This window comes from Oryx dammah, unplaced genomic scaffold (assembly GCF_014754425.2).
Source record: "Oryx dammah isolate SB20612 unplaced genomic scaffold, SCBI_Odam_1.1 HiC_scaffold_29, whole genome shotgun sequence".
Taxonomy (NCBI): Eukaryota; Metazoa; Chordata; class Mammalia; order Artiodactyla; family Bovidae; genus Oryx; species Oryx dammah.
In genome coordinates this window covers 11,150,284-11,176,009 of record NW_024070213.1, presented here as the reverse complement: position 1 = coordinate 11,176,009, position 25,726 = coordinate 11,150,284, and the positions used below count along the sequence as shown (strand labels likewise).

General features: G+C 56.8%; 1 protein-coding gene across 4 annotated transcripts in view; it reads left to right on the top strand.

The window, feature by feature from the left end:
• Positions 1 to 25,018, top strand: part of CACNA1C (calcium voltage-gated channel subunit alpha1 C) — a 392,177-nt gene extending 367,159 nt beyond the window's left edge. For all 4 annotated transcript variants that reach the window (XM_040233654.1, XM_040233652.1, XM_040233653.1 and 1 more), the window contains 16 exons: positions 2,117 to 2,245; positions 3,615 to 3,680; positions 4,254 to 4,345; positions 8,145 to 8,310; positions 8,790 to 8,917; positions 9,573 to 9,669; positions 9,998 to 10,100; positions 13,141 to 13,242; positions 14,442 to 14,569; positions 14,905 to 15,039; positions 16,348 to 16,700; positions 18,449 to 18,577; positions 20,388 to 20,494; positions 20,763 to 20,866; positions 22,149 to 22,478; positions 23,282 to 25,018. In XM_040233654.1, coding sequence (XP_040089588.1) covers positions 2,117 to 2,245; positions 3,615 to 3,680; positions 4,254 to 4,345; positions 8,145 to 8,310; positions 8,790 to 8,917; positions 9,573 to 9,669; positions 9,998 to 10,100; positions 13,141 to 13,242; positions 14,442 to 14,569; positions 14,905 to 15,039; positions 16,348 to 16,700; positions 18,449 to 18,577; positions 20,388 to 20,494; positions 20,763 to 20,866; positions 22,149 to 22,478; positions 23,282 to 23,584 — 2,472 coding nt within the window. In that variant the 3' untranslated portion in view covers positions 23,585 to 25,018. The remainder of the gene's footprint in view (positions 1 to 2,116; positions 2,246 to 3,614; positions 3,681 to 4,253; positions 4,346 to 8,144; positions 8,311 to 8,789; positions 8,918 to 9,572; positions 9,670 to 9,997; positions 10,101 to 13,140; positions 13,243 to 14,441; positions 14,570 to 14,904; positions 15,040 to 16,347; positions 16,701 to 18,448; positions 18,578 to 20,387; positions 20,495 to 20,762; positions 20,867 to 22,148; positions 22,479 to 23,281) is intronic.
• Positions 25,019 to 25,726: the final 708 nt, after the last annotated feature.

Below are 25,726 nucleotides of genomic sequence, written 5' to 3'. Positions count from 1 at the left end.
AGGAGAGGTGATGTAGTGGAGGTGGAAAGGCAATGGTTCCCTCCTGATCACCAGCTCCTGGGAGCTCTGATCAAAGCCCCAGCGAGAGGTTAATGTGGGATCCTTACCTATGAGGGGCATTAGAACTGGGCCACATGCCCCCATCCCTAAAGCAGGCTGTGTGGTTGGGGCCACTCCTGCTGCAGGAGTCTTTGACTAAAGTGACAGAGCTGCCACTTCGAGTGACCTTGAAGTCACCTTGGAACAGCTGTCTCCAAGAGGCTGCAGTGAGACTTCGTACGTGGAAAAAGTGTGAGTTTATAGAAGGACTGGAGTGTGGGTTGATTCCCCAAGCCCCAAAGTGAGCAGATGAGGCAAGACCCAGGGTGGCATTCCTTGACAAAACCCATGCCCGTGGCTGGAAGGGCTGACCCTGGGCGTCCTGCCCCTCGCCTGGTCAGTAGAGTGTAGGGCACCTGCAGTGTCGGGCGCCCAGGACCACTCAGGCCACAAGCTCGAGTTTGGCTCTTTAACATGTCAGATGTAGATGCCCCTATGGCACCCACTTCCCAAACTCACCGCACAGCTGAGGTTCCATGTGAGAAAGCTGTTCCATGTGAGCAAGCTGGCGCTTTCTTCTTCCTCTCCTCCAGAGCATGGTGGGGCGAGGAGTGCCGACGGCCGAGTTACAAAGCCCTGAGCCTCCTCTGCATCCTCCTTTGGTGGACACAACCTCCTTTTAAGGAGAGAAAGTAGAATTTCAAGTAGGTACACAGATGATAGAATATGCAAAGAGGAAGGGCATCAAAGACTTCAAACCACACAGGCGGGTGGTTTCCTGTATTGGGAGGTGGGCGGCCTGCTGCCAGCTCCTCCCAGCCCTGGGCCTGCCTGGAAAGCAGCTTTGATTCAGAAAGAAGGCTAGGTGAGCCTCTCCCGGGGTGGAGCAGGGTGTGCGGGTACGTGCAGAACCTGCCCCTCAGGGTGTCCTGTTGTGTTGGAGGTGAGAGGAGAGGCCCCTGGAGCAGCCGCAGGGTTAGACAGAGAGGACACAAGGGCTCCTGTGCTGGTGGGATTTTCATGGGTGTTGTCAGGCCAGATCTGACCTGGAAATGGTTAGAAGTAAAGCCAGAGGAGCTGAGAGTTGAGAGGCGGTGGCCACACAGGGCCCAGCAACAACCCAGAGATGCCTCCAAGCAGGAGGCCTGCGGCAGGAGCAGTAACAGGAAGCCCAAAGGTCCGTTCTCTCCTGGTGTCAAAGGGCTGGGGGCTGCACTAGCACTGGGGAGCCAGCCAGCTCCCGGGGCCGGCACCCCCAGCTCTCTGTCCCGTGTGGGCAGGAGGGGGTCAGGGGTCTGTCTGTGCTGAGTGCCCTGAGGTCTGGAGGCAGACGGTGACAGGGCAGCCAGTCTTGTCCCTAAACCTGGCCAGGTGCCTGCCGGCTCTGGCTCCCGCCCCCTCCAGGACACCCTGAGCAGGGCCCCTTGGTCCTCTCACACCCAGGCCAGACTCATCCAGGGCTCACTCTTACTGCCCTGGCCCACCCAGCCCATGCCCCCAACCCTTCCAGGTCTGCAGCCTGGAAACCAAGGCCTGAGGCGGGTGGAGGGCAGCAGGGAGGCAGCCAGGCCTGGTCCCAGCACCAATACCCCAGGCCAGCCCGCAGCCTGGGCGGGGGTGCTGTGTAAAGTGGGGGAGATGACACCTAGAGTGCTGAGTCTGGGCAGCCAGGGAGCAAGACCCCTCCGTGGGCAGCCCACCAGGAACCCAGTGCCACCTGGCAGAGAGCCAGTCCCACTGGGAATGAAGAACCTTGAGCCGGGCCGGGCAGGAGGGAGGCTGGGGTCCCTGGAGTGGTTCTCAGCCTAGATCTCAAAGCAGATGGAATTCCTACAGAATCACCTGTTCCTCCCACCCCGCCCCGCAAGGAGGTGGGGAAGACTAGGGGTGCTGGGGAAGACGATCGGGGCCAGGGCACTGCTGGGCGCTGCTAAGGCCAGGGGCTGGCCCTCCCACCCCTGGGCGCCTGAGAGTCTAGTGCAGCCCACCACCCCGCTCGCCTCTACCCCCACCCCGGGCCATGCCAAGCAGCCTCGCCCGCCCACCCGCCTGGTAACTGCTGTGTTAACGGCCCCAGAACGCGGAGGAGAACTCTCGCATCTCCATCACCTTCTTCCGCCTCTTCCGGGTCATGCGTCTGGTCAAGCTGCTGAGCCGCGGGGAGGGCATCCGGACACTGCTGTGGACCTTCATCAAGTCCTTCCAGGTAGCCAGCCCTGCCCACCCCCCAGCTCCCCCTGGATGGTGCTCCCAGCTTAGGCGTCGTCAGCATTGGGCAGTCACCCCCTCCCAGAGGCGGTCCAGCAGGGTCTGCTCTTCACACCTGCTTGCAGACTTCGCCAGACCCCCCATTACCTGGTGTCCCCGAGGGGGCTCAGGGCTGCCAACTGCAGGGTTGATCTCTGCTCCCAAGAGTTATTTCCTCCTAAAAGTGGGATAGCTGGCCCTGGCCCTGCCCGCTCTAACAAGTCTCATACACGTCTGAGGTTGGAAGAAGCACAGCTGTCAGTTCCCCAAACTTCCTGAAGACACTGGCATAGGGACCCCTGTACCTGAAACTCCTGACTATGGGCTTCCTGAGACAGAGATCCCCAGTATGGAGGGGCCCAGGGACAGGCTCAGGGTGGGTCCTGACCTGAACATGTTGCAGGACTGAAGTTGCAGCCAGAGGAAGAGGCCGGGCTGTCGGGGCACTCCACCCCACCCACCAGGACAGGTGCCTCCCCAACCCCTCCTGGCCATCTGCTCCTGAGGTCTGAGTGGTCTCAGTGGGGGATCAGGCCTAGGCATACCCCAGAGTCCCATAGCCACGGTTGACTACAAACTCACCCACCACTGACAGTTCCTGGACTAGGAAGGGGGCTGAGGAGCAGGCCTGAAGGTGGACGGACACCCCATGGGCCTGAGGCACCACCTGGAGGTGTGCAGGCTTCGTCCATGCCCTGTGAGCCCGAGGCCTCCCCAGGAGGAGGCAGGGACACTGAGCAAGTAAAATGCAGGGACCAGCCACAGGCCAGTGCTGCCTGAGCATTTTGTGGGCCTTAAGTCAGCCAGACCCCCAAATCCCTGAGGTCACTACTTTTCCTCGCATTTCTCAGGTAAGGACACTGAGGCTCAGAGAGGTTAAGCCTGCCCAACACCAATAGCTATGCTGGTGGAAGCAGGCTTGGGCCAGGATCTCGCTCTTGTTAGGGCCCCTTGGTCCTGCCTCTGCTCCACCTGGGGAACAGCTTATAGCTGTGGGGGGACTGGTGGGCGTCCCCCTGGCCCTCCGGCTGCATGAGGGCAGGCAGGTGGCAGGAGGGCGTTGTGCTCACTCTAGATTGTTTCTGCCAAGGGGGCATCATGCTGTCTCGAGCTCAGCGCCCAGTTTTCTGGGTCCCCCACCCCAGATCTCAGGTGCCTGAAACCAAGGGGAGGGGAAGGGCCAACACCAGGCTCAGGCTCCCCTCAGTGCCCAGAACGTCTATCTGACTCCTGGAAGTGCCCCCAGAGCCTGGCAGCAGCTGGTGGCTCCAGAGATGCTGCCGCAGGGAGGGGTCCCGCCACCGGCCTCACGCATGCGTGTCCCGCAGGCCCTACCCTATGTGGCCCTCCTGATCGTGATGCTGTTTTTCATCTACGCCGTGATCGGGATGCAGGTAGGACGGACTCCCGGCCCCCAGCCCACTTCTCCTGACTCCCCCCTTCTGGGGTCAGAGAGATCACCGGAAGTGGAACTCCTTCCCCCACCCCCATGGTGTCCCGTGGGTGCACAGCTCAGAGACCCTCTCTCCCTATGGCCCACTGGATTCTGCTTCCTATAGAGAGAAACTCCCCCAAGTTGCACAATGATTTGTTAATTATTCCTCAATGAAGTTTTCTTTTAAAGAGAAAAAAAATATGTTGTCTAGAATCTGCAGCCAAAAGAGAGGAAGGCCAGTGAGCCTTGCCCCTGCAAGACAGAGTTGCAGTCTCTGCCTCCACCAGCTCTCCCAGGGCCCCTCCCAAGGGCTGGGGGTGCTATTCTTGGATGTTTGTCCAAAGTGGAGGGCTGGGATGGGGGCTGGACAAGGCAGCAGGTGCCTGCCCCCACGAGGCCCTCTGAACTTTGTTCAGCTTATGAGCCAGTCTGTCCAGGGTCAGCTGTGACCTCTAAAAAGACCATTGGATGCTGGGTGGGAACCAGGACCCCTGTGTCCATGGCTTGCTGACCCCATCCTCCCCACTGCCAGGTGTTTGGGAAAATCGCCCTGAATGACACGACAGAGATCAACAGGAACAACAACTTCCAGACCTTCCCCCAGGCCGTGCTGCTCCTCTTCAGGTGGGTTTTCTGACAGCCGAGGCCCAGTGCAGCCAAATAAATAAATATTTTAAAAAGGAAGACAACCTCTTTCATGTACAGATAATGTTCTGGTCTGGGCAGCCTGCCATAACAAATGCCACGGATGGATGGATGGATGGAGAGGCGCAAACAGCAGGTGTTTTTTCCCCACATTTCTGGAGGCTAGAAGTTCAAGGTCAAGGTTACCAATGATTCCCATCCTGGTGGGAGCCTCTTCCTGGGCTGCAGACAGTGTCCTGATGCCTGTGTCCCCGCGCTGTGGAGAGAGAGGAGAGCCCGTCTCTTTCCTGCTCTGATAAAGATGCTGCTCCCATCATGCACCCCCAGCCCCACGACCTGTTCTAAACCTAAGTGCCTGCCAGCACTGTCACACTGATGTTTGGGGCTGCAACATGAGAATTCTGAGGGGGCACAAACATTCCCTCCATATCAGGCAGTAGCTAATCCATAAATATAACAGATGAGCTCATACACCATGACTGTCTCAACACAATACTACAAGTTTTACCCCTTGCAATAAGACGAGAAAAGTAAACCAAAGGGTAAGAATTCGAGAAGAAAAAAAATTAAATGCCAGAGAAATGGATTGCCGAAGACAACGAGAAACAATGCAACTTTAAAATGAGCAGAGACGTTGAGGATTGCTCCAAAGGAAGTATGTGAATGACCAATGAGCGCATGAGAGATGTTCGCAGTCACGAATCATCAGAGATCTGCAAGTTAAGACCACAGTGAGACCCCACCCCACCTCATCAGCGTGGCTCCTGTGAGAGCACAAGTCCTGCTGAAGGGGCAGAGAGAGTGAGACATCTGTGCAATACTAGTGCAAGTGTAAAATGCCAACAGCCACTGTGGAGGAACAGCATGATGGTTCCTCAAAATATCAAAAATAGATTAAAAATTCCATACGACCCAGCAATTCCACGTGTGAGTATATACTAATGCCTGAAGAATCGAAAGCAGGGTATCAGAGATATCTGCACCCTTATCTCCATGGCGGCAGCATTCACAGCAGCTACAGCGTGCCAGCAACTGTAGGTCCTTTGAGAGAAGAATGGATGAGCGCAATGTGGTTACAACACTGCGGAACGTGATTCAGCCTTAAAAAGGAAGGAAGTTCTGACTCCTGCTATGACACAGACAAACCTTGAGGCCATGATGTTCAGTGAAACAAGTCATAAAAGGCCAGGTTTCCTGTACAGTTCCACCTACGGGAGGTACTTGGTCAAAATCATTGTTGTCCTTCAGTCCCTCAGTCATGTCGGATTCTTTGCGACCCCGTGGACTGCATCATGCCAGGCCTCCCTGCCCTTCACCATCTCCCAGAGCTTGCTCAAACTCCTATCCCTTGAGTCAGTGACAGCATCCAACCATCTCATCCTCTGCCCTCCCCTTCTCCTCCTGCCCTCAGTCTCTCCCAGCATCGGGATCTTTTCCAGTGAGTCGGTTCTTCACATCAGGTGGCCAAAGTATTGGAGTTTCAGCTTCAGCATCAGTCCTTCCAAAGAACACCCAGGACTGATTCCTTTAGGATGGGCTGGTTGGATTTCCTTGCTATCCAAGGGACTCTCAAGAGTCTTCTCCAACACCAAAATTCAAAAGCATCACTTATTTGGCACTAAGCCTTCTTTATGGTCCAGCTCTCACATCCTTACATGACTGCTGGAAAAACCATAGCAGCTTTGACTATATGGACCTTTGTTGGCAAAGTAATGTCTCTACTTTTTAATATTCTGTCTAGGTTTGTCATAGCTATTCTTCCAAGGAGCAAGCATCTTTTAATTTCATGGCTGTAGTCACCATCTGCAGTGATTTTGGAGCTGAAGAAAATAAAATCTTGTCAGTGCTTCCAATTTTCCCCTTCTATTTGTCATGAAGTGATGGGACCGGATGCCATGATCTTAGTTTTTTCAATGTTGAGTTTTAAACCAGCTTTTTCTTGCTCCTCTTTTACCCTCACCGAGAGGCTCTTTAGTTCCTCTTGGCTTTCTGTCATTAGAGTGATAATCACCTGTATATCTGAGGTGGTTGATATTTCTCCCGGAAATCTTGATTCCAGCTTGTGCTTCATCCAGCCTGGCTTTTCACATGACATACTCTGCATATAAGTTAAATAAGCAGGGTGACAATATACACACTTGACGTCCTCCTTTCCCAATTTGGAACCAGTCCATTGTTCCATGTCCAGTTCCAACTGTTGCTTCTTGCCCTGCAGACAGGCTTCTCAGGAGGCAGGTCAGGTGATCTGGTATTCCCATCTCTTTCAGAATTTTCCAGTTTGTTGTGACCCACGCAGTCAAAGGCTTTAGCATAGTCAATGAAGCAGAAGTAGATATTTTCTGGAATTCCCTTGCTTTTTCACTTTCTCCCAGCACAACCAATAATAAGTAAAAAAAAATTTTTTTTAATTTGGTTACCTGGACAGAAGATAAAGCATATTTCTATCTCCTATGGAACCTCAAAATAAATTTCATAGTAAGGGTCATTATGAAATTATTATGAAAACCAAAATTTTGTATCTTTTAGAACATATAGGATACTTTTATGACCTAGAATACAGCAGGATTTTTCAGGCATGATGCAAAAAAGCACAAAACTAAAGAAAAATTACAATTTGACCACACTGAAATTTAAAACTTCTGTTTTTTATAAGACGCCATTAGTGGAGCTGGGAACGAGCCGCAGAATGGAAGACATTGGTTGTGAGGTGTGTAACTAACAGGACTCATATAAAGAATGCATGAAGATGCTGCAAATGAACAGGAAGACAGCCCAGGAGGCAGACTGCAGACACCTGCCATTCAGTGGATGAAATAAGATTTTTCATCATTTTAAAACCAAATTAAAACAGCAGTACATTATTATTTCATACTCATCACATGAAATTCACTAATACCAAGAGTTGACATGTCTAAACTCAGAAACTGAATAGAAGAGGGAGGAATGGAGTGGCGGGGGGCAGGGGGCGGTGGACGGATTGGGGAGGGGCTAGTAAAAGGGCGCAAACTCTCAGCCGTCAGATGAGTGAGGTCTGAGGTCTGAGGTCTGAGCTGCAAAATGGTGCCTGTAGTTGATGACACGGGTCGTATCACTGAAACTTGCTAAGACAGTAGAACGTAAATGTTCTCACCAAAATAGGATAAAGCTGTGAGGGGATGGGTGTGTGATCAGGTGGGAGGAGTCCTTTCCAGCGGGCACACGCATCAGATCGTTGTGGTCTACACTCCAGCTCACAGTCTCGTTTGTCAGTCACGCCCCAGTGGAGCTGAGGAAAGAGCTGGCACATCTGTAGGGCAGTGGTATCTCTCCTGCCTGATGCCAGAGCCTGAATGGGATGGACGCTTGGAGAACAAGCAGGGTCAAGCACAGGGAGGACTCACCTGCTGTCCACTGGCAAGTCCACCTGGAAGCCAACTTCCATGAAGGCCCTGCGCGATGGCTGCAGGCTCCCTGGTGACAGCGTAGAAAGGAAAAGCCTTATCAGGCGGTGGGCTCTAATGGAATATAGAGCACCCACTACACAGGGTAAACAAACCAGAACTAAAATGTATCCAAATGGCTAAATCTCAACACTTAACAGGAATTGCAGAAAAAGGGACTTTGCAAAAAAGACGGAATCTGTTACCTTTCCCATAAAACTTTCAGGCATGGAGACAGTGTTGTGTGTGTATATTCTGTGGATATGCCAGCGCTGGGGGCCTGAGAAGGCCCAGACCCAATTCAGTGTTTCCCCCAGGAGGACGGCTGTGTGAGCCGCTCTGGGCATGGTCTCTCGCAGGTGCGCCACTGGGGAGGCCTGGCAGGACATCATGCTGGCCTGCATGCCTGGCAAGAAGTGCGCCCCCGAGTCAGAGCCGGGCAACAGCACGGAGGGGGAGACGCCCTGTGGCAGCAGCTTCGCCGTCTTCTACTTCATCAGCTTCTACATGCTCTGCGCCTTCCTGGTAAGCCGGATGGGGCTGGCGGCCTTGCGTGCTGGGCGTGCGGTCCAGGCTGGGCTGGAAAGCCTGCGTCCCTGGAATGGTCCAACAAGCTGGGAGGGGCAGGAGCTGGGCCAGGTGAGCTCAGCCACCTCCTTCTCGTCTGTTCTTGGCTCCTGCCTTCATCCCCAAGGACAGGAGGCCGCTTCAGCATCTCTGGCACTTTGATGAGGAGTGACGGAAGGGTGGTGGACAGTCTCCCTTGGCAGCCCCACCTTGGCAGCTGGGTGTAAGGGAAACTGCCAGCCCACAGTGGGGTTCATGCCACATAACTGAGGGGAGCTGGTCAGGTCCTCAGTCAAGAGAGCCAAGTCCTGGAGGCCAGTGTTTCCATGGTGCCACATGGCTGGCCTTCAGGAGCGCCGGGCTCCGAGCACGTGGCCCTGACAGCCACACATGCAGGAAGGGCCACTGAAGCAGCTCTCTGTGCCCATCCTCTGCAGATCATCAACCTCTTCGTAGCCGTCATCATGGACAACTTTGACTACCTGACGAGGGACTGGTCCATCCTGGGTCCCCACCACCTGGACGAATTTAAGAGAATTTGGGCAGAGTATGACCCTGAAGCCAAGTGAGTGCCCAGAGGGAAACCCGAGCCCCCAACCTGAGAGGGCGTTGAGTGACCACATGTGGGAAAGAGAGTCAAGACGGGTTAGCACTGGGCGGACCCACTGCAAATCCTGACCTGCACAGGACACCAGGGTCAAGGGTCAAGGGCCAGCAATAGGAGGCCTTAGGCTGAGTAAAGACCATGTCTGCTCTTTTCCATTGAACAGGCAGGTGGTCATGATGTTGGAGCAACCAGTATGTACTTGAGTCAGGACGTCTGGGCCGGGCAGGGCCTGGCTGTATCCCTGCCACAGGTCCATCAGTCCAGGCATCATGCTTGGTTGACTCTCCGGAAGGTGTAGATGGTTAGATGGTCAGATGGCTAATTGATGGAATCAGCAGTAAATACCGAGAATTTCATTGCCTGCTAAAATCCCTTCCACCTTTCATTGCCTACTGAAATATAGCACTGATGGAAAATTGTTCCTTAGAAATCTAAACATGTAGATTGGTTTTTGAGTTTTACCACCCAGTTCTGCAGCTCGGCACCAGTTTGATCACTAGGGTCCAGCTGTGGAGAGTTCCTCCCACAGGAGACCCCACCCTTGGGCACAGGAGTCCTGGGCTGCTGGCTTAGACATTCCTCCTGACCTTCCCTCCTCTCCTGCCTCTTGCAGGGGACGCATCAAACACCTGGATGTGGTGACCCTGCTCCGTCGGATTCAGCCCCCCTTGGGTTTTGGGAAGCTGTGCCCTCACCGCGTGGCTTGCAAAGTAAGAGATGGACTGGGCTCATGGGAGACACAGCATGGGGGACAAGACACCCTCTAGGTACCACGGGCAGGCCAGTGCGCCCCTGCAGGGATGAGGGTAGTCTTCATGAGCCTAAAGAAAGGACTGAGCCAAAAAAGGCACTGGGGCTCCTTCCCTGTGGCATATACGTCCTCAGACAGTGAAGGAACCACAGAGTGACGTGCACACACGTTTTGAGGCTCCCCCCACCCCACTCCCACATCCTCCTGCCTTGGAGGTACCTCAGGGGTTCCACAGGCGGGTCCTTCGAGAACCAGCAGCTGTGCTGACTGCTGTGCCCCCTCCCCAGCGGCTGGTCTCCATGAACATGCCCCTGAACAGCGACGGGACCGTCATGTTCAACGCCACACTGTTTGCCCTGGTCCGGACAGCCCTGAGGATCAAGACGGAAGGTAAGATCATGGGGGTGGCCGGGAGCCCTAGTGGACCAGCCAGAGCTGAGCTCGGCGCCTGCGGGGCCCCAGGACCCCCTGCCCTTGGGGTGTTAGAGCTGCAGCCCAGCGTGATCCTCCCCTACCCCCCTGCCCCGGGGACATCAGCGGGACCAGGCCTGCTCAGGCAGCCTTTGCTCCTTGAGTGGCCTCCTTGCCTGTGACTTTTAGAGATTGTCCCAGTGACCCGTCGGGTGACGCTCAGATGGCAGGAGGTGAGCGCTTCCTGAAGCGGGCCGAGCCCTTGCACCATGGGGCTTTACCAGCTGCAGGTGGATCTCAGATGTCCAGCTTTCCTTGCAAAGTAAACCCTTGTGTCGTCAGGAAGGGGTCACAGTGGACATGACCATGGTCCAGGTCAGCACAGGCCGGCCCACATACAGGCACAGCCAGCCGGCAGGTGGCATCAGAGCCCCCTGCCCTGTGCTTGTTCAGGGCCATGCCACTTGGAGGCAGGGACCGTCTTCTGGTTTGTACCGCAGCAGCCCATGGCCAGGAGCAGCTGGGCTAGGCTGTGCTGACCCGCCATCTTCGTGGCAGATTGGTGTTAGAACTGCTCTGGGAGGGCAGAGGTGCACCCAGGGAGCTGCGGCTGCTCCCAGCCTCCTGCAGCAACTCTTGGAGCTGGGGCATGCTTGAGACGGAGTCCCAGCACCTGCCCTGAACGTCCAGTCTGCATCCTGTGCCAGCCGCGTGCATAGGTCACCTGAGCAAAGTCTGAAACCCAGAGACACAGTCACTAGAGAAAACCCGGCGGTGTCGTTTTTCCCTTCAGACCTTTGGATCTGAGGCTCAGGCTGCCCGTCCCATCTCGCAGAGGAGCCCTGGACAGGAGGATGAGGGGGCTAGACTGTGATAACACACGACGCTCTCTCCACCTCAGTTTCTTTGTGAAACAAGAAGGCGGTGACATGTGGCATTCAGTTCAGTGGACAAGCCAAGAGTCGCCTTCCCTCAGCTAAATCCTCCCATAAAATGACAGAAATACCCAGAATGAAGAACAGGAATCCAGGATGAAGAATCAAGACCCATGTCAAAATTAGGAGCTAATATTAAAAAAAAAAAAAAACCTCTTAGTAGTTCAAGTTTGGCTGCTCGATAAAGATACTCAGGCTGAAGAGTGGCCAGGGCCACAAGTCAAGCTGGAATAGGCATGAACAGGCCTGTTTCTGCTAACAAAAGACTGGAATGGACATGGTTGGGTGTACATGCATGTGTGACCAGGAGGGCAAGGAAGGAAGCTCGCTGACACATGAGCTGTGGTTGCCACAAGCACTGGACCCAGCCATGACTTCTGTTCACTACTTTTACCTTCTTTCCCTTCCCAAACTTTCCACAATGACTGTGGTTCCAATTCTGTCCAAGAGGGAAGATTTGCTTTTCCAAGGAGGGAAGAAGTGAAGACTCCTGGAAGGAGCATGGTGTGGTCCTGAAGGCTTGATATAAAGTGAGGACATACATTTTCATCCTGTGGAAGAATGAGATACACCGATGCCTGGAGCCCAGAGTCAGCATCATCAAGATAGTCGTCAGACTGGAGCAGGTCCCAGCCGAAGAGCCAGACACACACATCCCGTCCCAAGGAAAGCACTCCTGAGACCAAGAGAGAAGCTGGCCGCGTGGAAGCTAGTCAAGCCAGGAATTAAAGGAAATTCACCCACCAGCATGGCATCTCATCCCATCCTGCTCTCCCACTGCCGAGTCACATGTCACCCCAACCACTGTGGGCGCCCGCTCAGATCTGGAGTCCAGCCATGGGGCAGCGACTTCTCTGCTCAGGGGCCTTCAGGCCAAAATCAGCCTGTTGACCAGGATGGATCCTCTTCTCGGGCCTAGGGGGAGAGTCCCCTTCCAGCCCATTCAGGCTGTCAGCAGACTCACTCCCCACAGACTGGGACCGGCTCTGGCAAGGCCCCTGCAGCTCTGAGCTCCATGCAGTCAGGGGGGCCTCCCTTGTCTTTGGCCCACTTCACACATGATTTTTGTTTGTCTTTTGTTGTGTGCTGTTTTTTGTCGAGGCCTAAGTGACATATAACATTACGTGAACAAGGTGAACAAGATAACGATCCTGTTATTTGTTTATATCGCAAAACAACCACCGCACATCTAGACAACACTCGTCACCCCACAAGGTTACAACTTTTTTCTTGTGACGAGGACTTTTAAGATCCGCTCAAAGCAACTTGCAGATACACAACACAGTATTGCCGCAGTCCTCATGCTGTGCTTGACATCCCCAGGATGTGTTTGTTTTACAGCTGGGAGTTTGCACCCGAGAGCACCCTTGTGAAGGGCTCCTGGGGTGAGCCCAGGCCCCCTGCACAAGCCCCCTGTCCTCAGAGCCCGTGTACGTATCACATCACCTGATCGCAGGGTGAGACCCCGTGTTCACCGTCCTGGCGCCACGCAGGGCATGTGCACTGGTGGTGGTGGGAGGGAGCCAGGGGTGTGCTAGCCCCAGCCAGTCTCCCAGTGCCCTCTCACAGCTGCAGGTCTCAGCTCTCTGAACCCAGGACTGGAAGTTCGGCCAGTGGAGAAAGTAGACCCCTAGGGGCCCCTGATCTCAGGACCCCATCTCCTGGTTTCTGCCCCACACGAGGTTTTGCTGCCTCCCCAGGAGGAGACCCAATAGAGGCCTTTGACTCAGAGGCCCCTGGGTATGGACACTCCCGCGGGTCTGCAGGGAGACCACTCTTCCTCCCAGTGGCCCTCTTGGCAGGTGGCCATTGGGCTCAGTCTGGCCCTGGCAGCCCCCACGAGGAGAAGCCGCGAGTGGGGTGCAGGGTCACCCTGGCCGCTGAGCGGCAGGTTCGGGGCAGGGGAGAGCTGGCCAAGAGGGCACGGAGGTGGGCCACAGGAACCTGCAGAGGAAGAGACAGAACCCACGTTCAGGGCCGCTGGGCAGAGCCCTCGGGCAGCCATGTGGGCCCCCGCACAGGGACCAGCCCAGCCCACCAGAGGCCCAGGGGACAGCTGCCAGTCAGCCTGTGTCCCCCCACAGGGAACCTGGAACAGGCCAATGAGGAGCTGCGGGCCATCATCAAGAAGATCTGGAAACGGACCAGCATGAAGCTGCTGGACCAAGTGGTGCCGCCTGCAGGAGGTGAGTACCCGCCCCCCATCCCTGGGCACGTGCAGGTCCCACGTTCAGCCTGCGCGAGACCTGCCTGTTCCGACTGGAGCCTGGCCCTAGCCTGAGGTCACCGGGGAGGCCAGGCAGGCCCCTGGATGCCTGCAGGTTTGGGAGAACATCAAGGAGACTGCAAGGTAGGGGCTTTCCCATAACCCACCCAGCTGGGAGCTGTGGAAGTGACAGGGACCTGGGGGAAGAGCCCCCAGGACCCCCTCTTTTGTTCCTCCTGAGGGGGGTTATGAGCCCCCAGGACCCCCTTTTTGTTCCTCCTTGACAACCCTATCTGTCTTGCGTATACAGTTACTAAAATATAACTCTTTAATACAAAATATATTGTTGGATTGGCCAAAAAGTTCATCCAGATTTTTCTGTAAGATGCTCCTTCAGAAAAGCCCAAGCAAACTTTCTGGCCAACTCAATATAATCAAAGGTTTTCAGTGAATAAATGCTTAGGGGCAGTTGTGCCCAAAGCTGTGGGCACCTGGAGCTTCAGGACCACAGAACAGTCAGTTAACAAGCTCAGTTAGGTTTAAAAAGCAAGGTGGGAAACCATTCTGATGCTCTGCTGATTTTCTGTGAGAAAGGAGAGGATACTAATACATCTGGGGCCTCGCTGGTGGCCCAGCCGTAGAGAATCTCCTTGCAAGCAGGAGCTGCAGGAAACTCAGGCACGATCCCCGGGTCGGGAAGGTCCCCTGGAGAAGGCAGTGGTTATCCCCTCCAGTGTCCTTGCCTGGAGAGTCCCACAGACGGAGGAGCCTGGCGGGCCACAGTCCACGGGACCACAAAGAATTAGACACGACGGAAGCAACTGAGCGTGCACACAAGAATATATTTGCTGACTTGCAGAAAGTATTTGCATAACGAATCTCTGGGAGAGTACTCAGGAAATGAATGAGAAAGGTTATCTGAAAGGAAACGGGAATGGGATACCCTTCACTGTACACAGGTCTTTTTGTATATTTTTGTCTTTTTCAACCATGTGTGTGGAGAGTGTCTTCTCAAAAAAATTAAATTGATCGCTTTTCAACCTTTTGACTAAGATCAAGTGTTGTATCTGTTCTTATCAGTTTAAAAAAGTTAAACTGAGAAAACCTAAGAAGCTGAGGACTCCCAGACAGGGTCCAAGCCCCCATTTACCTCCAACCCTGTCCTCCCTTTGCTCTCAGATGACGAGGTCACAGTGGGCAAGTTTTATGCTACTTTCCTGATCCAAGAGTATTTCCGGAAGTTCAAGAAACGCAAAGAGCAAGGCCTGGTGGGCAAGCCCTCCCAGAGGAACGCCCTGTCCCTGCAGGTGAGGGGCCCTTGCCCCTGGACCTCCTCCCACCTCTGCCAGGTTCCAAGCTCCCACGGGTCCCTTCCTGAAATTCCGAGCCTGTAGGGGGACCCTCCCCTCCCGCCCTGCCTCCTGCACTCACTGCCCTCTGTAGTCCTGGACTCTCAGCCCCCCTGAGCTCAGGGAGTAGGAGGAAGGGCTGGGGGTCTACTGATGCCTCTGAGACTGCCTCTCAGCATGCCTGCACCCTCTGTGGACCCCCGGAGCTGTCCTCCTTGGGGAGAAGCAGAGGGGAAGGTGGGTGGCGGGTCGGGTGGGCGCCTGGACCCTCACGCCCTGTCCCCTCGGCCCAGGCTGGCCTGCGCACCCTGCATGACCTGGGGCCCGAGATCCGCCGGGCCATCTCTGGGGACCTGACCGCCGAGGAGGAGCTGGACAAGGCCATGAAGGAGGCTGTGTCTGCAGCCTCAGAAGATGACATCTTCAGGGTAGGTGGGCACCCCGGCCGCAGTCTACAGCCTCCGTAACCTGGGTTTGGGGCAGGAGGGCGAGTGTCCTGAACCCGAGGAGAAGAACCAGCCCTGTGCCCCCAGCTCTCCCGCTCCTCTCCCCGCCCCACCCCCGCCCCCCCCCCTCAGCTCTCCCCACCCCCCACCCCCTCCCTCTGCCTCCATCCAAGCCTAGCCTGTCTCAAGTTCACAGAGCATCACTGGGCCTTGGAGGAGCAGGAAGCCATTTTCCTAAGGAAGTGCTTCTGAGGAGACGCTTCTTCATTACACGTTGCAAAGTGGTGGCCTTGGAGCCACGTTTAAGCCACAGGCCTATTTTGTCTGCCAACCTTTGAATGCATGGCTCATTCAAAAAATCTAGACTTCCAGCCTCTCTCGCAAAAATCAGAAGATGTGCGGTATCAGGCAGCAGACGCCTGGAAGCCAGTGGCGTTCTGGACTTGGACCATGAGGTCTCCAGTCCCAAGCGTCCCCTCCAGCCCTCCACCTTGCTGGATACCGAGGCTGTCAGCAGTACTAACCATGAAAACTAGAGCCCACTGGGATTCTGAGACCCTTGTGCCCAGATCTCTTCACGAACCCCAAGGCACTTGGCTAAAAATCCTACAGCAAGTGAGACTCTGCCGCCCAGATCTGAGGCAGAGCTGCTCACCCTGCCCTCCCAGCCCCGCCAGGCTTCCAGGTGGCAGGAACACGGGGTGAGGGGCGCCCGGCCTGTGAGGGCCCTGTCCTTGCCGTCCTTCTCCCCCTCGCTGTGAAATGCGCCTCACTGAATGGCTCAGGGACACACTAGCACGTCAGCGTGACACGAGAGACCCCAGCCTGGCAGAGGCTCCTTGCCCAGGGCAGGGAGGGGAGCTGATCTAGGGCTCTCCGGGGAAGGAGGCCGCGGTGGGTGTACTTGCTGTGGTGATTCTCAGAACCGCTTGGCCAGCACAGTTTCCAGCTCAATGAGCCAGCCAGGTCCTTGTCTGTCTATCCCCTTGGCACCTTCTGGCCCCTTTCTCTGCCCCTCAGCCCCCACAAGCCTGCCTGCCCCAGGGAAGGGTCTCCATTCCAGACAGTCACTGCGCCTGCCCCCCATCCCATTGGTCCCGGAAGGTCCTGTCACCCCTCCACCTGTTGTTCCCCCAGAGGTCTCAGGGGACTCCCTGGGCCCTTCCAAGCTGCCAGGCCCTCAGGCAAGAGGCCTGGTCAGCTGGGTGCTGCCCAGCGCGATTGAGCTCCCTCCCTCCCCCGCGGGCCAGCCCTTCACCCACCGCTCTCTCTCTGTCTCTCCTCCCACAGAGGGCCGGCGGCTTGTTCGGCAACCACGTGGGCTACTACCCCAGTGACGGCCGGGGCGCCTTCCCCCAGACCTTCACCACCCAGCGCCCCCTGCACATAAGCAAGGCAGGCAACAGCCAGGGGGACACCGAGTCCCCCTCCCACGAGAAGCTGGTGGACTCCACCTTCACCCCCAGCAGCTACTCATCCACAGGCTCCAACGCCAACATCAACAACGCCAACAACACCGCCCTGGGCCGCTGCCCCCGCCCCGCTGTCCACTCCGGTGCTGTCAGCACCTTGGAGGCCCGCGGGCCCCCCTTGTCCCCTGCCATCCGGGTACAGGAGGCCTCACGGAGGCACAGCTCCCAGAGGTAAGCTGGGACGTGGAGGGGCTCGGGGAGGAGTGTTTGGCCGGCAGACCCACCTCTCGGCCCTCAAGCTGGGGTGGACCACTGCTGCTGCTGGGACCCCGGCCAGAGGGCAGGTGGATGCTCAGGAAGGCACCATGGCCCCACTGGCCAGCACATGTCCTGAGGTGCCCGCCTCTAGACGGGGCAGAGGAGCCCTGGCCCAACCCCTGAGATGTTTGTGTCCTGGAGACACAGCAGTCTCCGCCCCCCGGGCCCTTCTCAAGTCTCTGCCCAAATCTGGCCTTGGGTCCAACTGGGATGGGACAGGGCCCCCCTCATCTAGAGGCAGGAGGCCCTTTTTGGGGCACTAGTCTGCTCTGCCCCAGCCTGGGGCGATTCCTGGTCATCCTGCCAGCGTCTCCAGCCCCTGGCCTTTCCTTCCACTCTCTGCTCCCCGGTGAGCCAGGACCCCGAGCTGGGATGTGCTGGGCTGGTGGTACCCACCCCACGCTCTGGGCCTCAGGCAGCATTTACATTGCCAGCTCTGGGTTCCACAGCCGGGGTATCTGGCTGCTTCACCCGAGCAGGACATCGGTTCCAGCAGGAGCTCGGGCCCAAAAGTGACCTCTACCCCCCAACCTGTGTCCTGAGCAGCCTTCGTCCCTTCCAGAAGCAGGCTCCCCGCCTTGGTGTTCGTGCCCCCTTCACCACCACGCCTGAGTTAGCCAAGGCCCCAGCCCTGGGCCATGTCCCTCCCCTCGCAGCTCAGGGCTGCGTGGGGTTGGGGCCAGCTCTGCCCCAGGGGGTGCTGCCCGCCTGCTGTGATTCTCCACCCCCAGCTCACCCCGTGCGCCCTACCATGCCTTCCCCTTCCCGTTCATGCCAGCGAGAGCCTTCCCGTGTCATGTGTCCTTCACCTGGGGGAGGGCACCCCCGCCTGGGGAGGTCAGGGCCTCCCCTGAGAACCACTCGGATCCTCCCTGAGTGGCTGATGGGCCCCGGGTCAGAACTGGACAATGACCCCCACTCAGTTCTGAGAGGATGAGCCGAGATGACTCCCAGATTCCCTGTGAGTCTGAGCATAAAGGGACCCCAACTCTCAGGACCTTTAGGGAGATAGATGGTCGCAGATGGGAAAGGGGAGCCGGAGACCAGAGCTAAAGACCACATGACCCAATGAACAGAAGCCCAGGGCTCAGGGGAGAGCTCAGCCCAGTGCACATTCTGCGTGAGGGTCTCAGCTCAGGGGACTCAGGGGACTCAGGCTCAGGCCCCTCTGCTCAGAGGAGCAAGCCCCTGTGTGAGGCCTCTTCTCTGTGCTTGGCTCTAAGAATCAACATCAAACTCAAGGCATGTCAGCTATGACCCCAGGAACCCCCAGCAAGTGCCCACAGGCCCCACTGTCTACAGCAGCAGGAGGGACAGCCCCTCCCCCTGCCCCCGCCCCAGCCCTTGGGTAGGATCTCACCACCCCACCTTCCAAAGCACCATCTCATCGGCTGCTTCATTTGTCACAACCGAAGCCACACAAACAGACAGTTGTACTGGTGAGGATGCTGAGGCATGGGTGGGCAGTGTGACTTGTGCCGGGGAAAACTGACCAGTTCAGAACTCAGATCTCCTTGGATCCTAATCCCAAGGCCCCTCCCCTGCACGGAACCCTAACGGGAACACTCTTGGGTCCATCAGTGGTGGTGGTGGTCCCTCCCTGCTGGGGGAGGGGAGGGGCTGGCAGCTGCTGACATTTGTCTCCATGCTGGACCCTTTAGGTGCCCCTCCCGGGACAGCCCAATAGCCATGCTGTGTCAGGAAGAGGCCCCTGGGGACGAGACCTGTGCAGTGCGCGTGGACGAGGACGCAGAGCACAGCAGCGAGCCCAGCCTGGTCTCCACGGAGATGTAAGCTTGTCCCTCCCTGGGGAGGGGCCCCCAACTCCTCCTCCAGCAGCTGCAAAGAGGAAGGAAGCCCCCCACTCTGGTTAGCTTGACGCTTGCTTGAGAAATGATGCTTCCAGGGAAATATCTAATGTTGTTTCCCTAAGCTTTTTTGACTGTGACCAGACATCGTAAATATAGTTTACAGTGAAGCTCAATAGATACACACGTGCATACCTTGACTGGCTCAGACGGTAAAGAATCTGCCTGCCATGCAGTAGACCCAGGTTTGATCTCTGGGTCAGGAAGATCCCCTGGAGAAGGGAATGGCAGCCCACTCTAATATTCTTACCTAGAGATTCCCATGGACAGGGGAGCCTGGGGAGCTACAGTCCATGGGGTCGCAAAGAGTCGGACACAACTGAGTGACTAACACTTTTAAGTAGGACTGTTCCAGAAACTGCATATAATAAAGCTGACAGCAGAGGGCGCTGTTGGCAGCCGTAACTGAGAACTCCACCAGATCTAGTTAAAGGGAAGGGTTTTTAAACTGCAGGTCCAGACCTGTGAGGGGGCTGTGACATTTGCTTAGTTAGAACCAGCACTCCTAAAAGAAAGCACAGGACGGGGCGGGACAGCAGGAAGTAGTGTGGCCAGCGTCACAAAGGCAGCACTGTTTGTGAAGATTTGTTGCCAAGTCTCGTAACTATTAATAACCTGTGACTATTCACCAAGCTGAAGCCGTGTTAGATGCTTTCCTGAGAGAAACGCTTCATCACGAGGAGCTGCCAGCCCTTCTGGCTTCTGACATTCGGAGGAGGAATTAATACGTGGCCACTCACCATCATCTGTGCCCTCTGCACACGCTCAGTGCTCACAGGCCACTGCCCGGCGTGGATGAGCCGGCCTTGGCAGCCAGTGAGGGGTTATGAGAGGATCTCGGGGAGGAAAGCAGAGGAGATTGCCTACCTAGCTGCTCACCCAGCGGTGGAGACAGCAGGACACAGACATTCAGAGGAGCTAAGGGTCAAACAGAAGCTGGGTCCTCAAGAGTGGGGACGAGCTGAACAGTAAGACAGTGTTACAGGAGGGTGGCCAAGCTGACAGTAAGAGGAACGTCTGGTGGGTTTTACCTAGCACCTTCCTGGCTCGTGGTCAGCGCAGCCGGAGGACAGCTGCTGTCCTGAGGGCACCGGGGGGCAGCCTCGCAGGCGACAGGAAGGGCTGAATGCCAAGGCAGCTCCACTAGGGCTTGTGCATTCAGCCTAGGGCCTGCAGCGGCTGTTTTCAGGGAAGTGCCCCAGGCTCGGGCGCAGTGGATGCAGGCTTGGGGCCTGGGGGGTCTGAGTCCAGCCCTCCGTGCGGCCATCATGCGCCCCAGGCCAGGAGGAGCCATTTCCCACTGAGTTCCCCTGAGAAAGTCCAGGAGCCATTGACTGACTAGACACCCCAAGGTCCCCCCACCATCTGTCACCAATGACCACACGCCTGTGCTCCCACTGACCAAGGGTGGGCAGGCCGGGAGAGTTTGGGGAGGCACAGGCTTAGGCTCACCCTGGGAAGGGCTGCATAGGCAGCATCCACCTGCAAGCGCGGAGGAGTCCAGGCCATTCCAGAGAGGAGCTGTGGACCGAGAACTGTTCCAGCTTTCTCAACAGCGGTGGCCAACTTGTGCACACCTGCCAGCATCAGAGGCGTGGGGGGCACACAGGGAACAGGCCAGAGGAGCCGGGAGCTTCTGCTGCCCCGTGGCCTGTAGAAAGCAGCGTCAGGGTCCCCTCACTAAGGGAGAATCAGAAGTCCTGGGGTGACAGTCTCAAGTCCTCTGTTCCAGGCTCTCCTACCAGGATGACGAGAATCGGCAGCTGACTCCCCCCGAGGAGGACAGGAGGGACGTCCGTCTGTCCCCAAAGAGGGGCTTCCTGCGCTCCGCCTCCCTAGGTAACCCCATCCCCTCCCGCCTCCCTGGGTAACCCCACCCCCTTCTCTAGAGGCAGCCCCTCCCCAGTGATGACAAGGCACACAAGGGTGACCAAGGAGTGTCAAGGCCTGGCTTCGATGGCCTCCTGGATGGACCCCAGGGTGGAGCTGGCCTGGAGCTGGACATGTGCTAATGCTACACCTATGAGGGGGACATTCTTGCACCTCCTCGGATGTGAGCTATCGCAGCCACGTCCTCTTTCCGTGCTGAGTCATCACTTGTGTGCAGGTCGAAGGGCCTCCTTCCACCTTGAATGTCTGAAGCGACAGAAGAATCCCGGGGGAGACGTCTCTCAGAAGACAGTCCTGCCTTTGCACCTGGTTCACCATCAGGTAGCCCCACCTGGGGACAGGCCGCTGCCCCTCCCCCGCGGGCTGGGTTCCCTGTGACAAGGAGCAGACCTCCAGACCCCCAGTCACCCTTCCTGTCCCACACCACTGCTGCGTCCCCTCCCCTGCCCAAATAGCCTCTGGGGAAGGGCTCTGCGCACCTGAGGACCGTGTACCCGCAAGCAGGACACCCAAGTGGTCCTGGAGAGCCCCTGGGAGGTTGGAAGGACCAGCAGCTCTCATCTCCCTCCAGTGGCCAGCTGTTCCCTCCCCAGAACTAACTGTCACTCGTAGCTAGAGCCTGGACATTGAGCAGCACAAAATTAGATCCATGAAATATGGAAATAACCAAAGAATCTTCCAGCAACACGGTCAGGGCAGAGATATGTCAAGAAAGCAGGTCCAGGCAGATTCAGTAGTTGAACTGGCTCTTGGGCTGAGTGACCCCAAATGAGCGGGTGAAACCCAAGACCCCAGCTTCAAGCTCCTCTTAGGACCTTTGACCCAGTGGAGGTTTCCAACAGCTGAACAATCCCCGAAGCCGGTCTCTCTCCTCCCAGCCAATCAGGCTCTAAACTGGACTCTTCCTCCACCTTCTCACCTCCTTGATTACACTTCCTTATCATGGACTTTTGCTTTAAATGGCATTTTTATCCCAAAGGTGTTCGGTGCCCATTAAGGCTTATAGTCAGCACAAGACAGGCAGAGCAGCTCTGCTCGGGTGAGGGCATTTCTGCTCAGGTTTTGCTCAGCCTGAGTGCTGTCACCAGAGAACGCGTGGTCTCCATGGGGCTTTCTGGAATGTCAGGAGCTCTCTGGGGCCCCCAGGGAGGAGAGGCCAGCAGGCTGGGAACACCACTTGAACTGCTGAGGGATTCCTAGGAGCTGGTCTCTCCTGTGCTGATGGTGCCCAAAGGAAGACCCTCCCTCTCTTTGTTCTGCCTTCGTGATCCCCTCCGACCCATCTTTGGCCCTCGGGCTGGGCCTCCCCTCTAGGCAGGGTCACTCCCCATGGCCCATCACATCAGAGCTGGTGGAGAGAATACACAGCTAATGGGGCCAGCGCTGGGAGTAGAGGGAAGATGACCGTAAGCCCACTGGGCCTTGGCCTTCTCAGCTCAGGGGAGAAGGATCCCGGCTGACCGATGTCACAGGGTCTGTTAGGGCAGTTGAGACGATCCCTGGGTCGGGGTGCGTGACCGCGAGGGTGCAAACGCCGGAAGGGGTCAGAGACAGGGACAGGGTGGAGGTCCCCTGACTCAACGCTCTCCCATCCTGTCCACAGGCGCTGGCAGTGGCGGGCCTGAGCCCCCTCCTGCAGAGAAGCCATCCCCCCGGGACCCTCCCCCCACCACGCCTCACGCCCCCCGCCACACCTGGCCCAGCCTGGCCTCTGCGGCCTGTGCCCACCCTGCGGCTGGAGGGGGCCGAGTCCAGCGACAAGCTCACCAGCAGCTTCCCATCCATCCACTGCGACCCCCACGTCGGGGAGCCCACGCCCTGCGGGGTCGTCGGCACCCCCCGGAGGGCCCGGCCCGTGTCACTCACTGTGCCCAGCCCGGCAGGGCCCCAGGGCCGGCCGTTCCACGGCAGTGCCAGCAGCCTGGTAGAGGCGGTGAGTGCTTGGGCAGTGCCTGAGGGCTGGGCAGTAGAGGGGTTCAGGCAGAACGGAGGAGACCCTGGTTCTCCCAAGCACATGAAACATCAAGTCTCTTGGCCAGAAAGACACTCACTTAGGTCTCCAATCCATGTGAGTGCCCAGCAAGCTGAGGAAGAGCAGTCACACCAGCCAGGAGATCAGTGGAGCCCTGTGGGGAGGGGCCATGAGTGAACTCGGAGCAGGAGGAGGGGACAGGGCAGGTGGGGAGCATACTAGACAGGAGGGGGTCGCCTAGGCTCAGCTGCTGCGTCCCCAAGGCCACCAGGAAGGGGGCAGGTGCTTCAGGACAAACAGGGTGGGTGCCAGGCATATTCCACACACACACACACACACACACACACACACACACACACACACTGTCCCCAGATCCTCAGCCCCCAAATGCAGCTGGGGCACTAGGCCAGGTGTCACCAGAGAAGCCTGAAAGTTGCCTGGAAAGTGTCCCGTGGGGTATCAGGGCAGCCCCGGGGGAGGATCCTGGGGGATGATCATGCCCCTGCTTCCTCCATGCATGCAGCCCGCCTGCATTTGATGACAGTGACCCACCCCAAGAGGCCTCTCCTCGGGCCTGCACGCCTGCTGTCCTGGGGGCCCTCTATCACACTCCTTCCTGGCGTGCAGGCCCACCACGCCTGTGTGCACACACACGCACACACGCATACACACTGTCTTCCCCAAGCGACCCCTCGGAAGCCCCTGTGCCAGCCCCACGGGGAAGGGCTGGGCTCACAGTAACGTCCCCGGTCCCTGTCCCCCAGGTCTTGATCTCGGAAGGATTGGGGCAGTTTGCTCAGGACCCCAGGTTCCTCGAGGCCACCACGCAGGAGCTGGCCGACGCCTGCGACATGACCATCGAGGAGATGGAGAGCGCAGCCGACGACATCCTCAGTGGGGGTGCCGGGCAGAGCCCCAATGGCACCCTGCTCCCGTGTGCAAACTGCAGGGACCCGGGGCCGGACCGAGCGGGGGGCGTGGAGGACGCAGCCTGGGCGCCCAGCGCTGAGCCCCGCCAGGGCGCAGAGGAGCCCCGGGACAGCAGGGCCTTCGCCAGCGGCCTGTAGCAGCTGGGCTGGAGACGCCGGCTTTTTATTTGTCTCAATGTTCCTAATGGGTTCGTTTCAGAAGTGCCTCACTGTTCTCGCGGCCTGGAGTTAACCGGAACAGCGTCTTCATTCATTTCGTGGGGACAAGACCAAGTCAGTGGCCAGGAGAGAAGCAGCCGCAGTCCGTGTCCAGCGGGGGCGGTGGGGGCGGGGGCGCGGGCACCAGGGAGGGGTCCGCCTTGGCTCCCCAGCCCTCACCCAAAGGACCCTATGCTAAACGGGTGTCTTTCAACTTTGCTTGTAAAAAAACTTCATTTTGCACATATTCTGTATGAGCCTCACTGTCCCAATAGAGCCAGGGCCCTGTGCGTCCACAGAAGGAAAGAGGACCCGGCCCGCCCCTGGGGAGGAGGAGGCCGGCCACAGCCACCCATGCCGCCTGTGTCTGGGACCCTTCCTGCCAGGCCACAGTCGCGGGCCCAGGGGAGCGGGCGTGCCCACCGGGCCAAGACCAGTGGTGACTGTCCAGCGCGCTTTTGTTTTGGGGTTTGACATTTTTCTTGATAGCATGTTGTAGTTTTCATTTGGGTTTTTTTTTAATATATAATTTTGTTTTCCCAGGGGGAGGGTAGAAAGAAGAGTGTTTACAAAGTTTTGCAGCCTCGCACCTTACTGTCTTCACTTTTGCCAATGTAGATTGGATTTGGTTTTGTTGTGTTATTTAGCGGTCGGTTTCTTTTTCTACGGAGGATTCAGCTGAGCCGCCGTAGGAGGGTTTTGTCAGCCATCATGTACACCCAATAATTTGTTATAATTTCTGCAGGTAGTGACAAGATTTTTTTGATTTGGTTTCCTAATTTAAAGATGTAGGGTCTTGCACAAGCGTGTATAGTAGTGGGTGCCCGGGGTCTCCGAGTGAGTGTGCCGTGTGTGCGGCGGGTGGTGTGTGTGTGGTGGGGGCCAGTCTGCAGCCGCCAGGCCTCCCACAGGTCCCCTTCAGGCTCAGCCGTAGGGAGGCCTGAATCTGGGGCCATTTGAAAGCAAAAACCAACCACTGTCTCCGCTTCTGAAATGGGAATCAGTAACTGCATTTTCTGTCCCACAAGATATGCAAAAACAATGCAATAATATTCATTTTAAAAATACAATTGTGAGTTGTGTTGGCATTAAAACTGTATTTAAAAAAACCACACAGAAATTTAAGGGAGAAACTCAGAAGGCTTTTCGCTTCGATTTGTTCTATGTGACGTTTCACTGCGTTGATGGTGTTTCTGCTGAAGAGACCGTTATACTTGAATTCAGGTCAGTCTCAGTATTTTACAAATATTTTTTTAAAACTGAATTGCAATTGTGCCAAGCGAATATAATGAATTAAGTTTGTTTTTGATTCACTTCTTGTATATTTGCTGCATGTAAGTAAATCATTTTGTATTTGGAGTGTGACAAGCCTTACCTTTGAGCTCTTAAGTGCTTTTCTGCGTGTGGCTGGGAAGTGGGACGGCTCTTCTCGGTTGTGTGTCGAGTGCCGGCACCACCCGTGTGGGTCCCACGCAGGCTTGGGCATCGCTGTTTTGCATATCTTGTGTTTGCTTCCGTTTGCCTCCACTTTCCCCAGCCTGGGTGTAGGTGTATCCGTATCTTGCTTTGAGAGACCAGGACTTGTCTATTCCACCCTCACTCTGCCCGCTCTGCCCCGGTTCTTGGATTTGGGATTTCTCTGGGGACAGCCTCGCACCGTGAAGGGTTGTATGGTGCCCTGACCACCCTCTTCCATCACAGGCAGGCATAGGGCCCCCTCCCCCAGGAGAGGTGGCTCACCTCACTGTTAGGCATCCCCCAGCACAAGCGTTCCTTAAGAATGTGTCCACTGACCAGGAGGGTGGAGGAGAGGGCGTCCTTGGCTGGACAGCAGAGGCTGGAGCCAGGCAGCAGGTGACAACTCGTCCGTCCAAAGTCAAGCGCATCCGGCTCGCTTCTCCACCTTCAGGGTCTCCTCCAGGGTCTGCCATCATGGTGTGGCAGCCATGGAGGGACCAGGATTGGGGGTGGCGCATGGGGAGCTGGCAGTGAGGGTGGGACTGGAGGCACTGGGGGGGCCTCTCTGTTGGGTGCTGAATCCTGAAGCAGATTCCAGCAGTGAGCATTGAAACGTGACCAGTT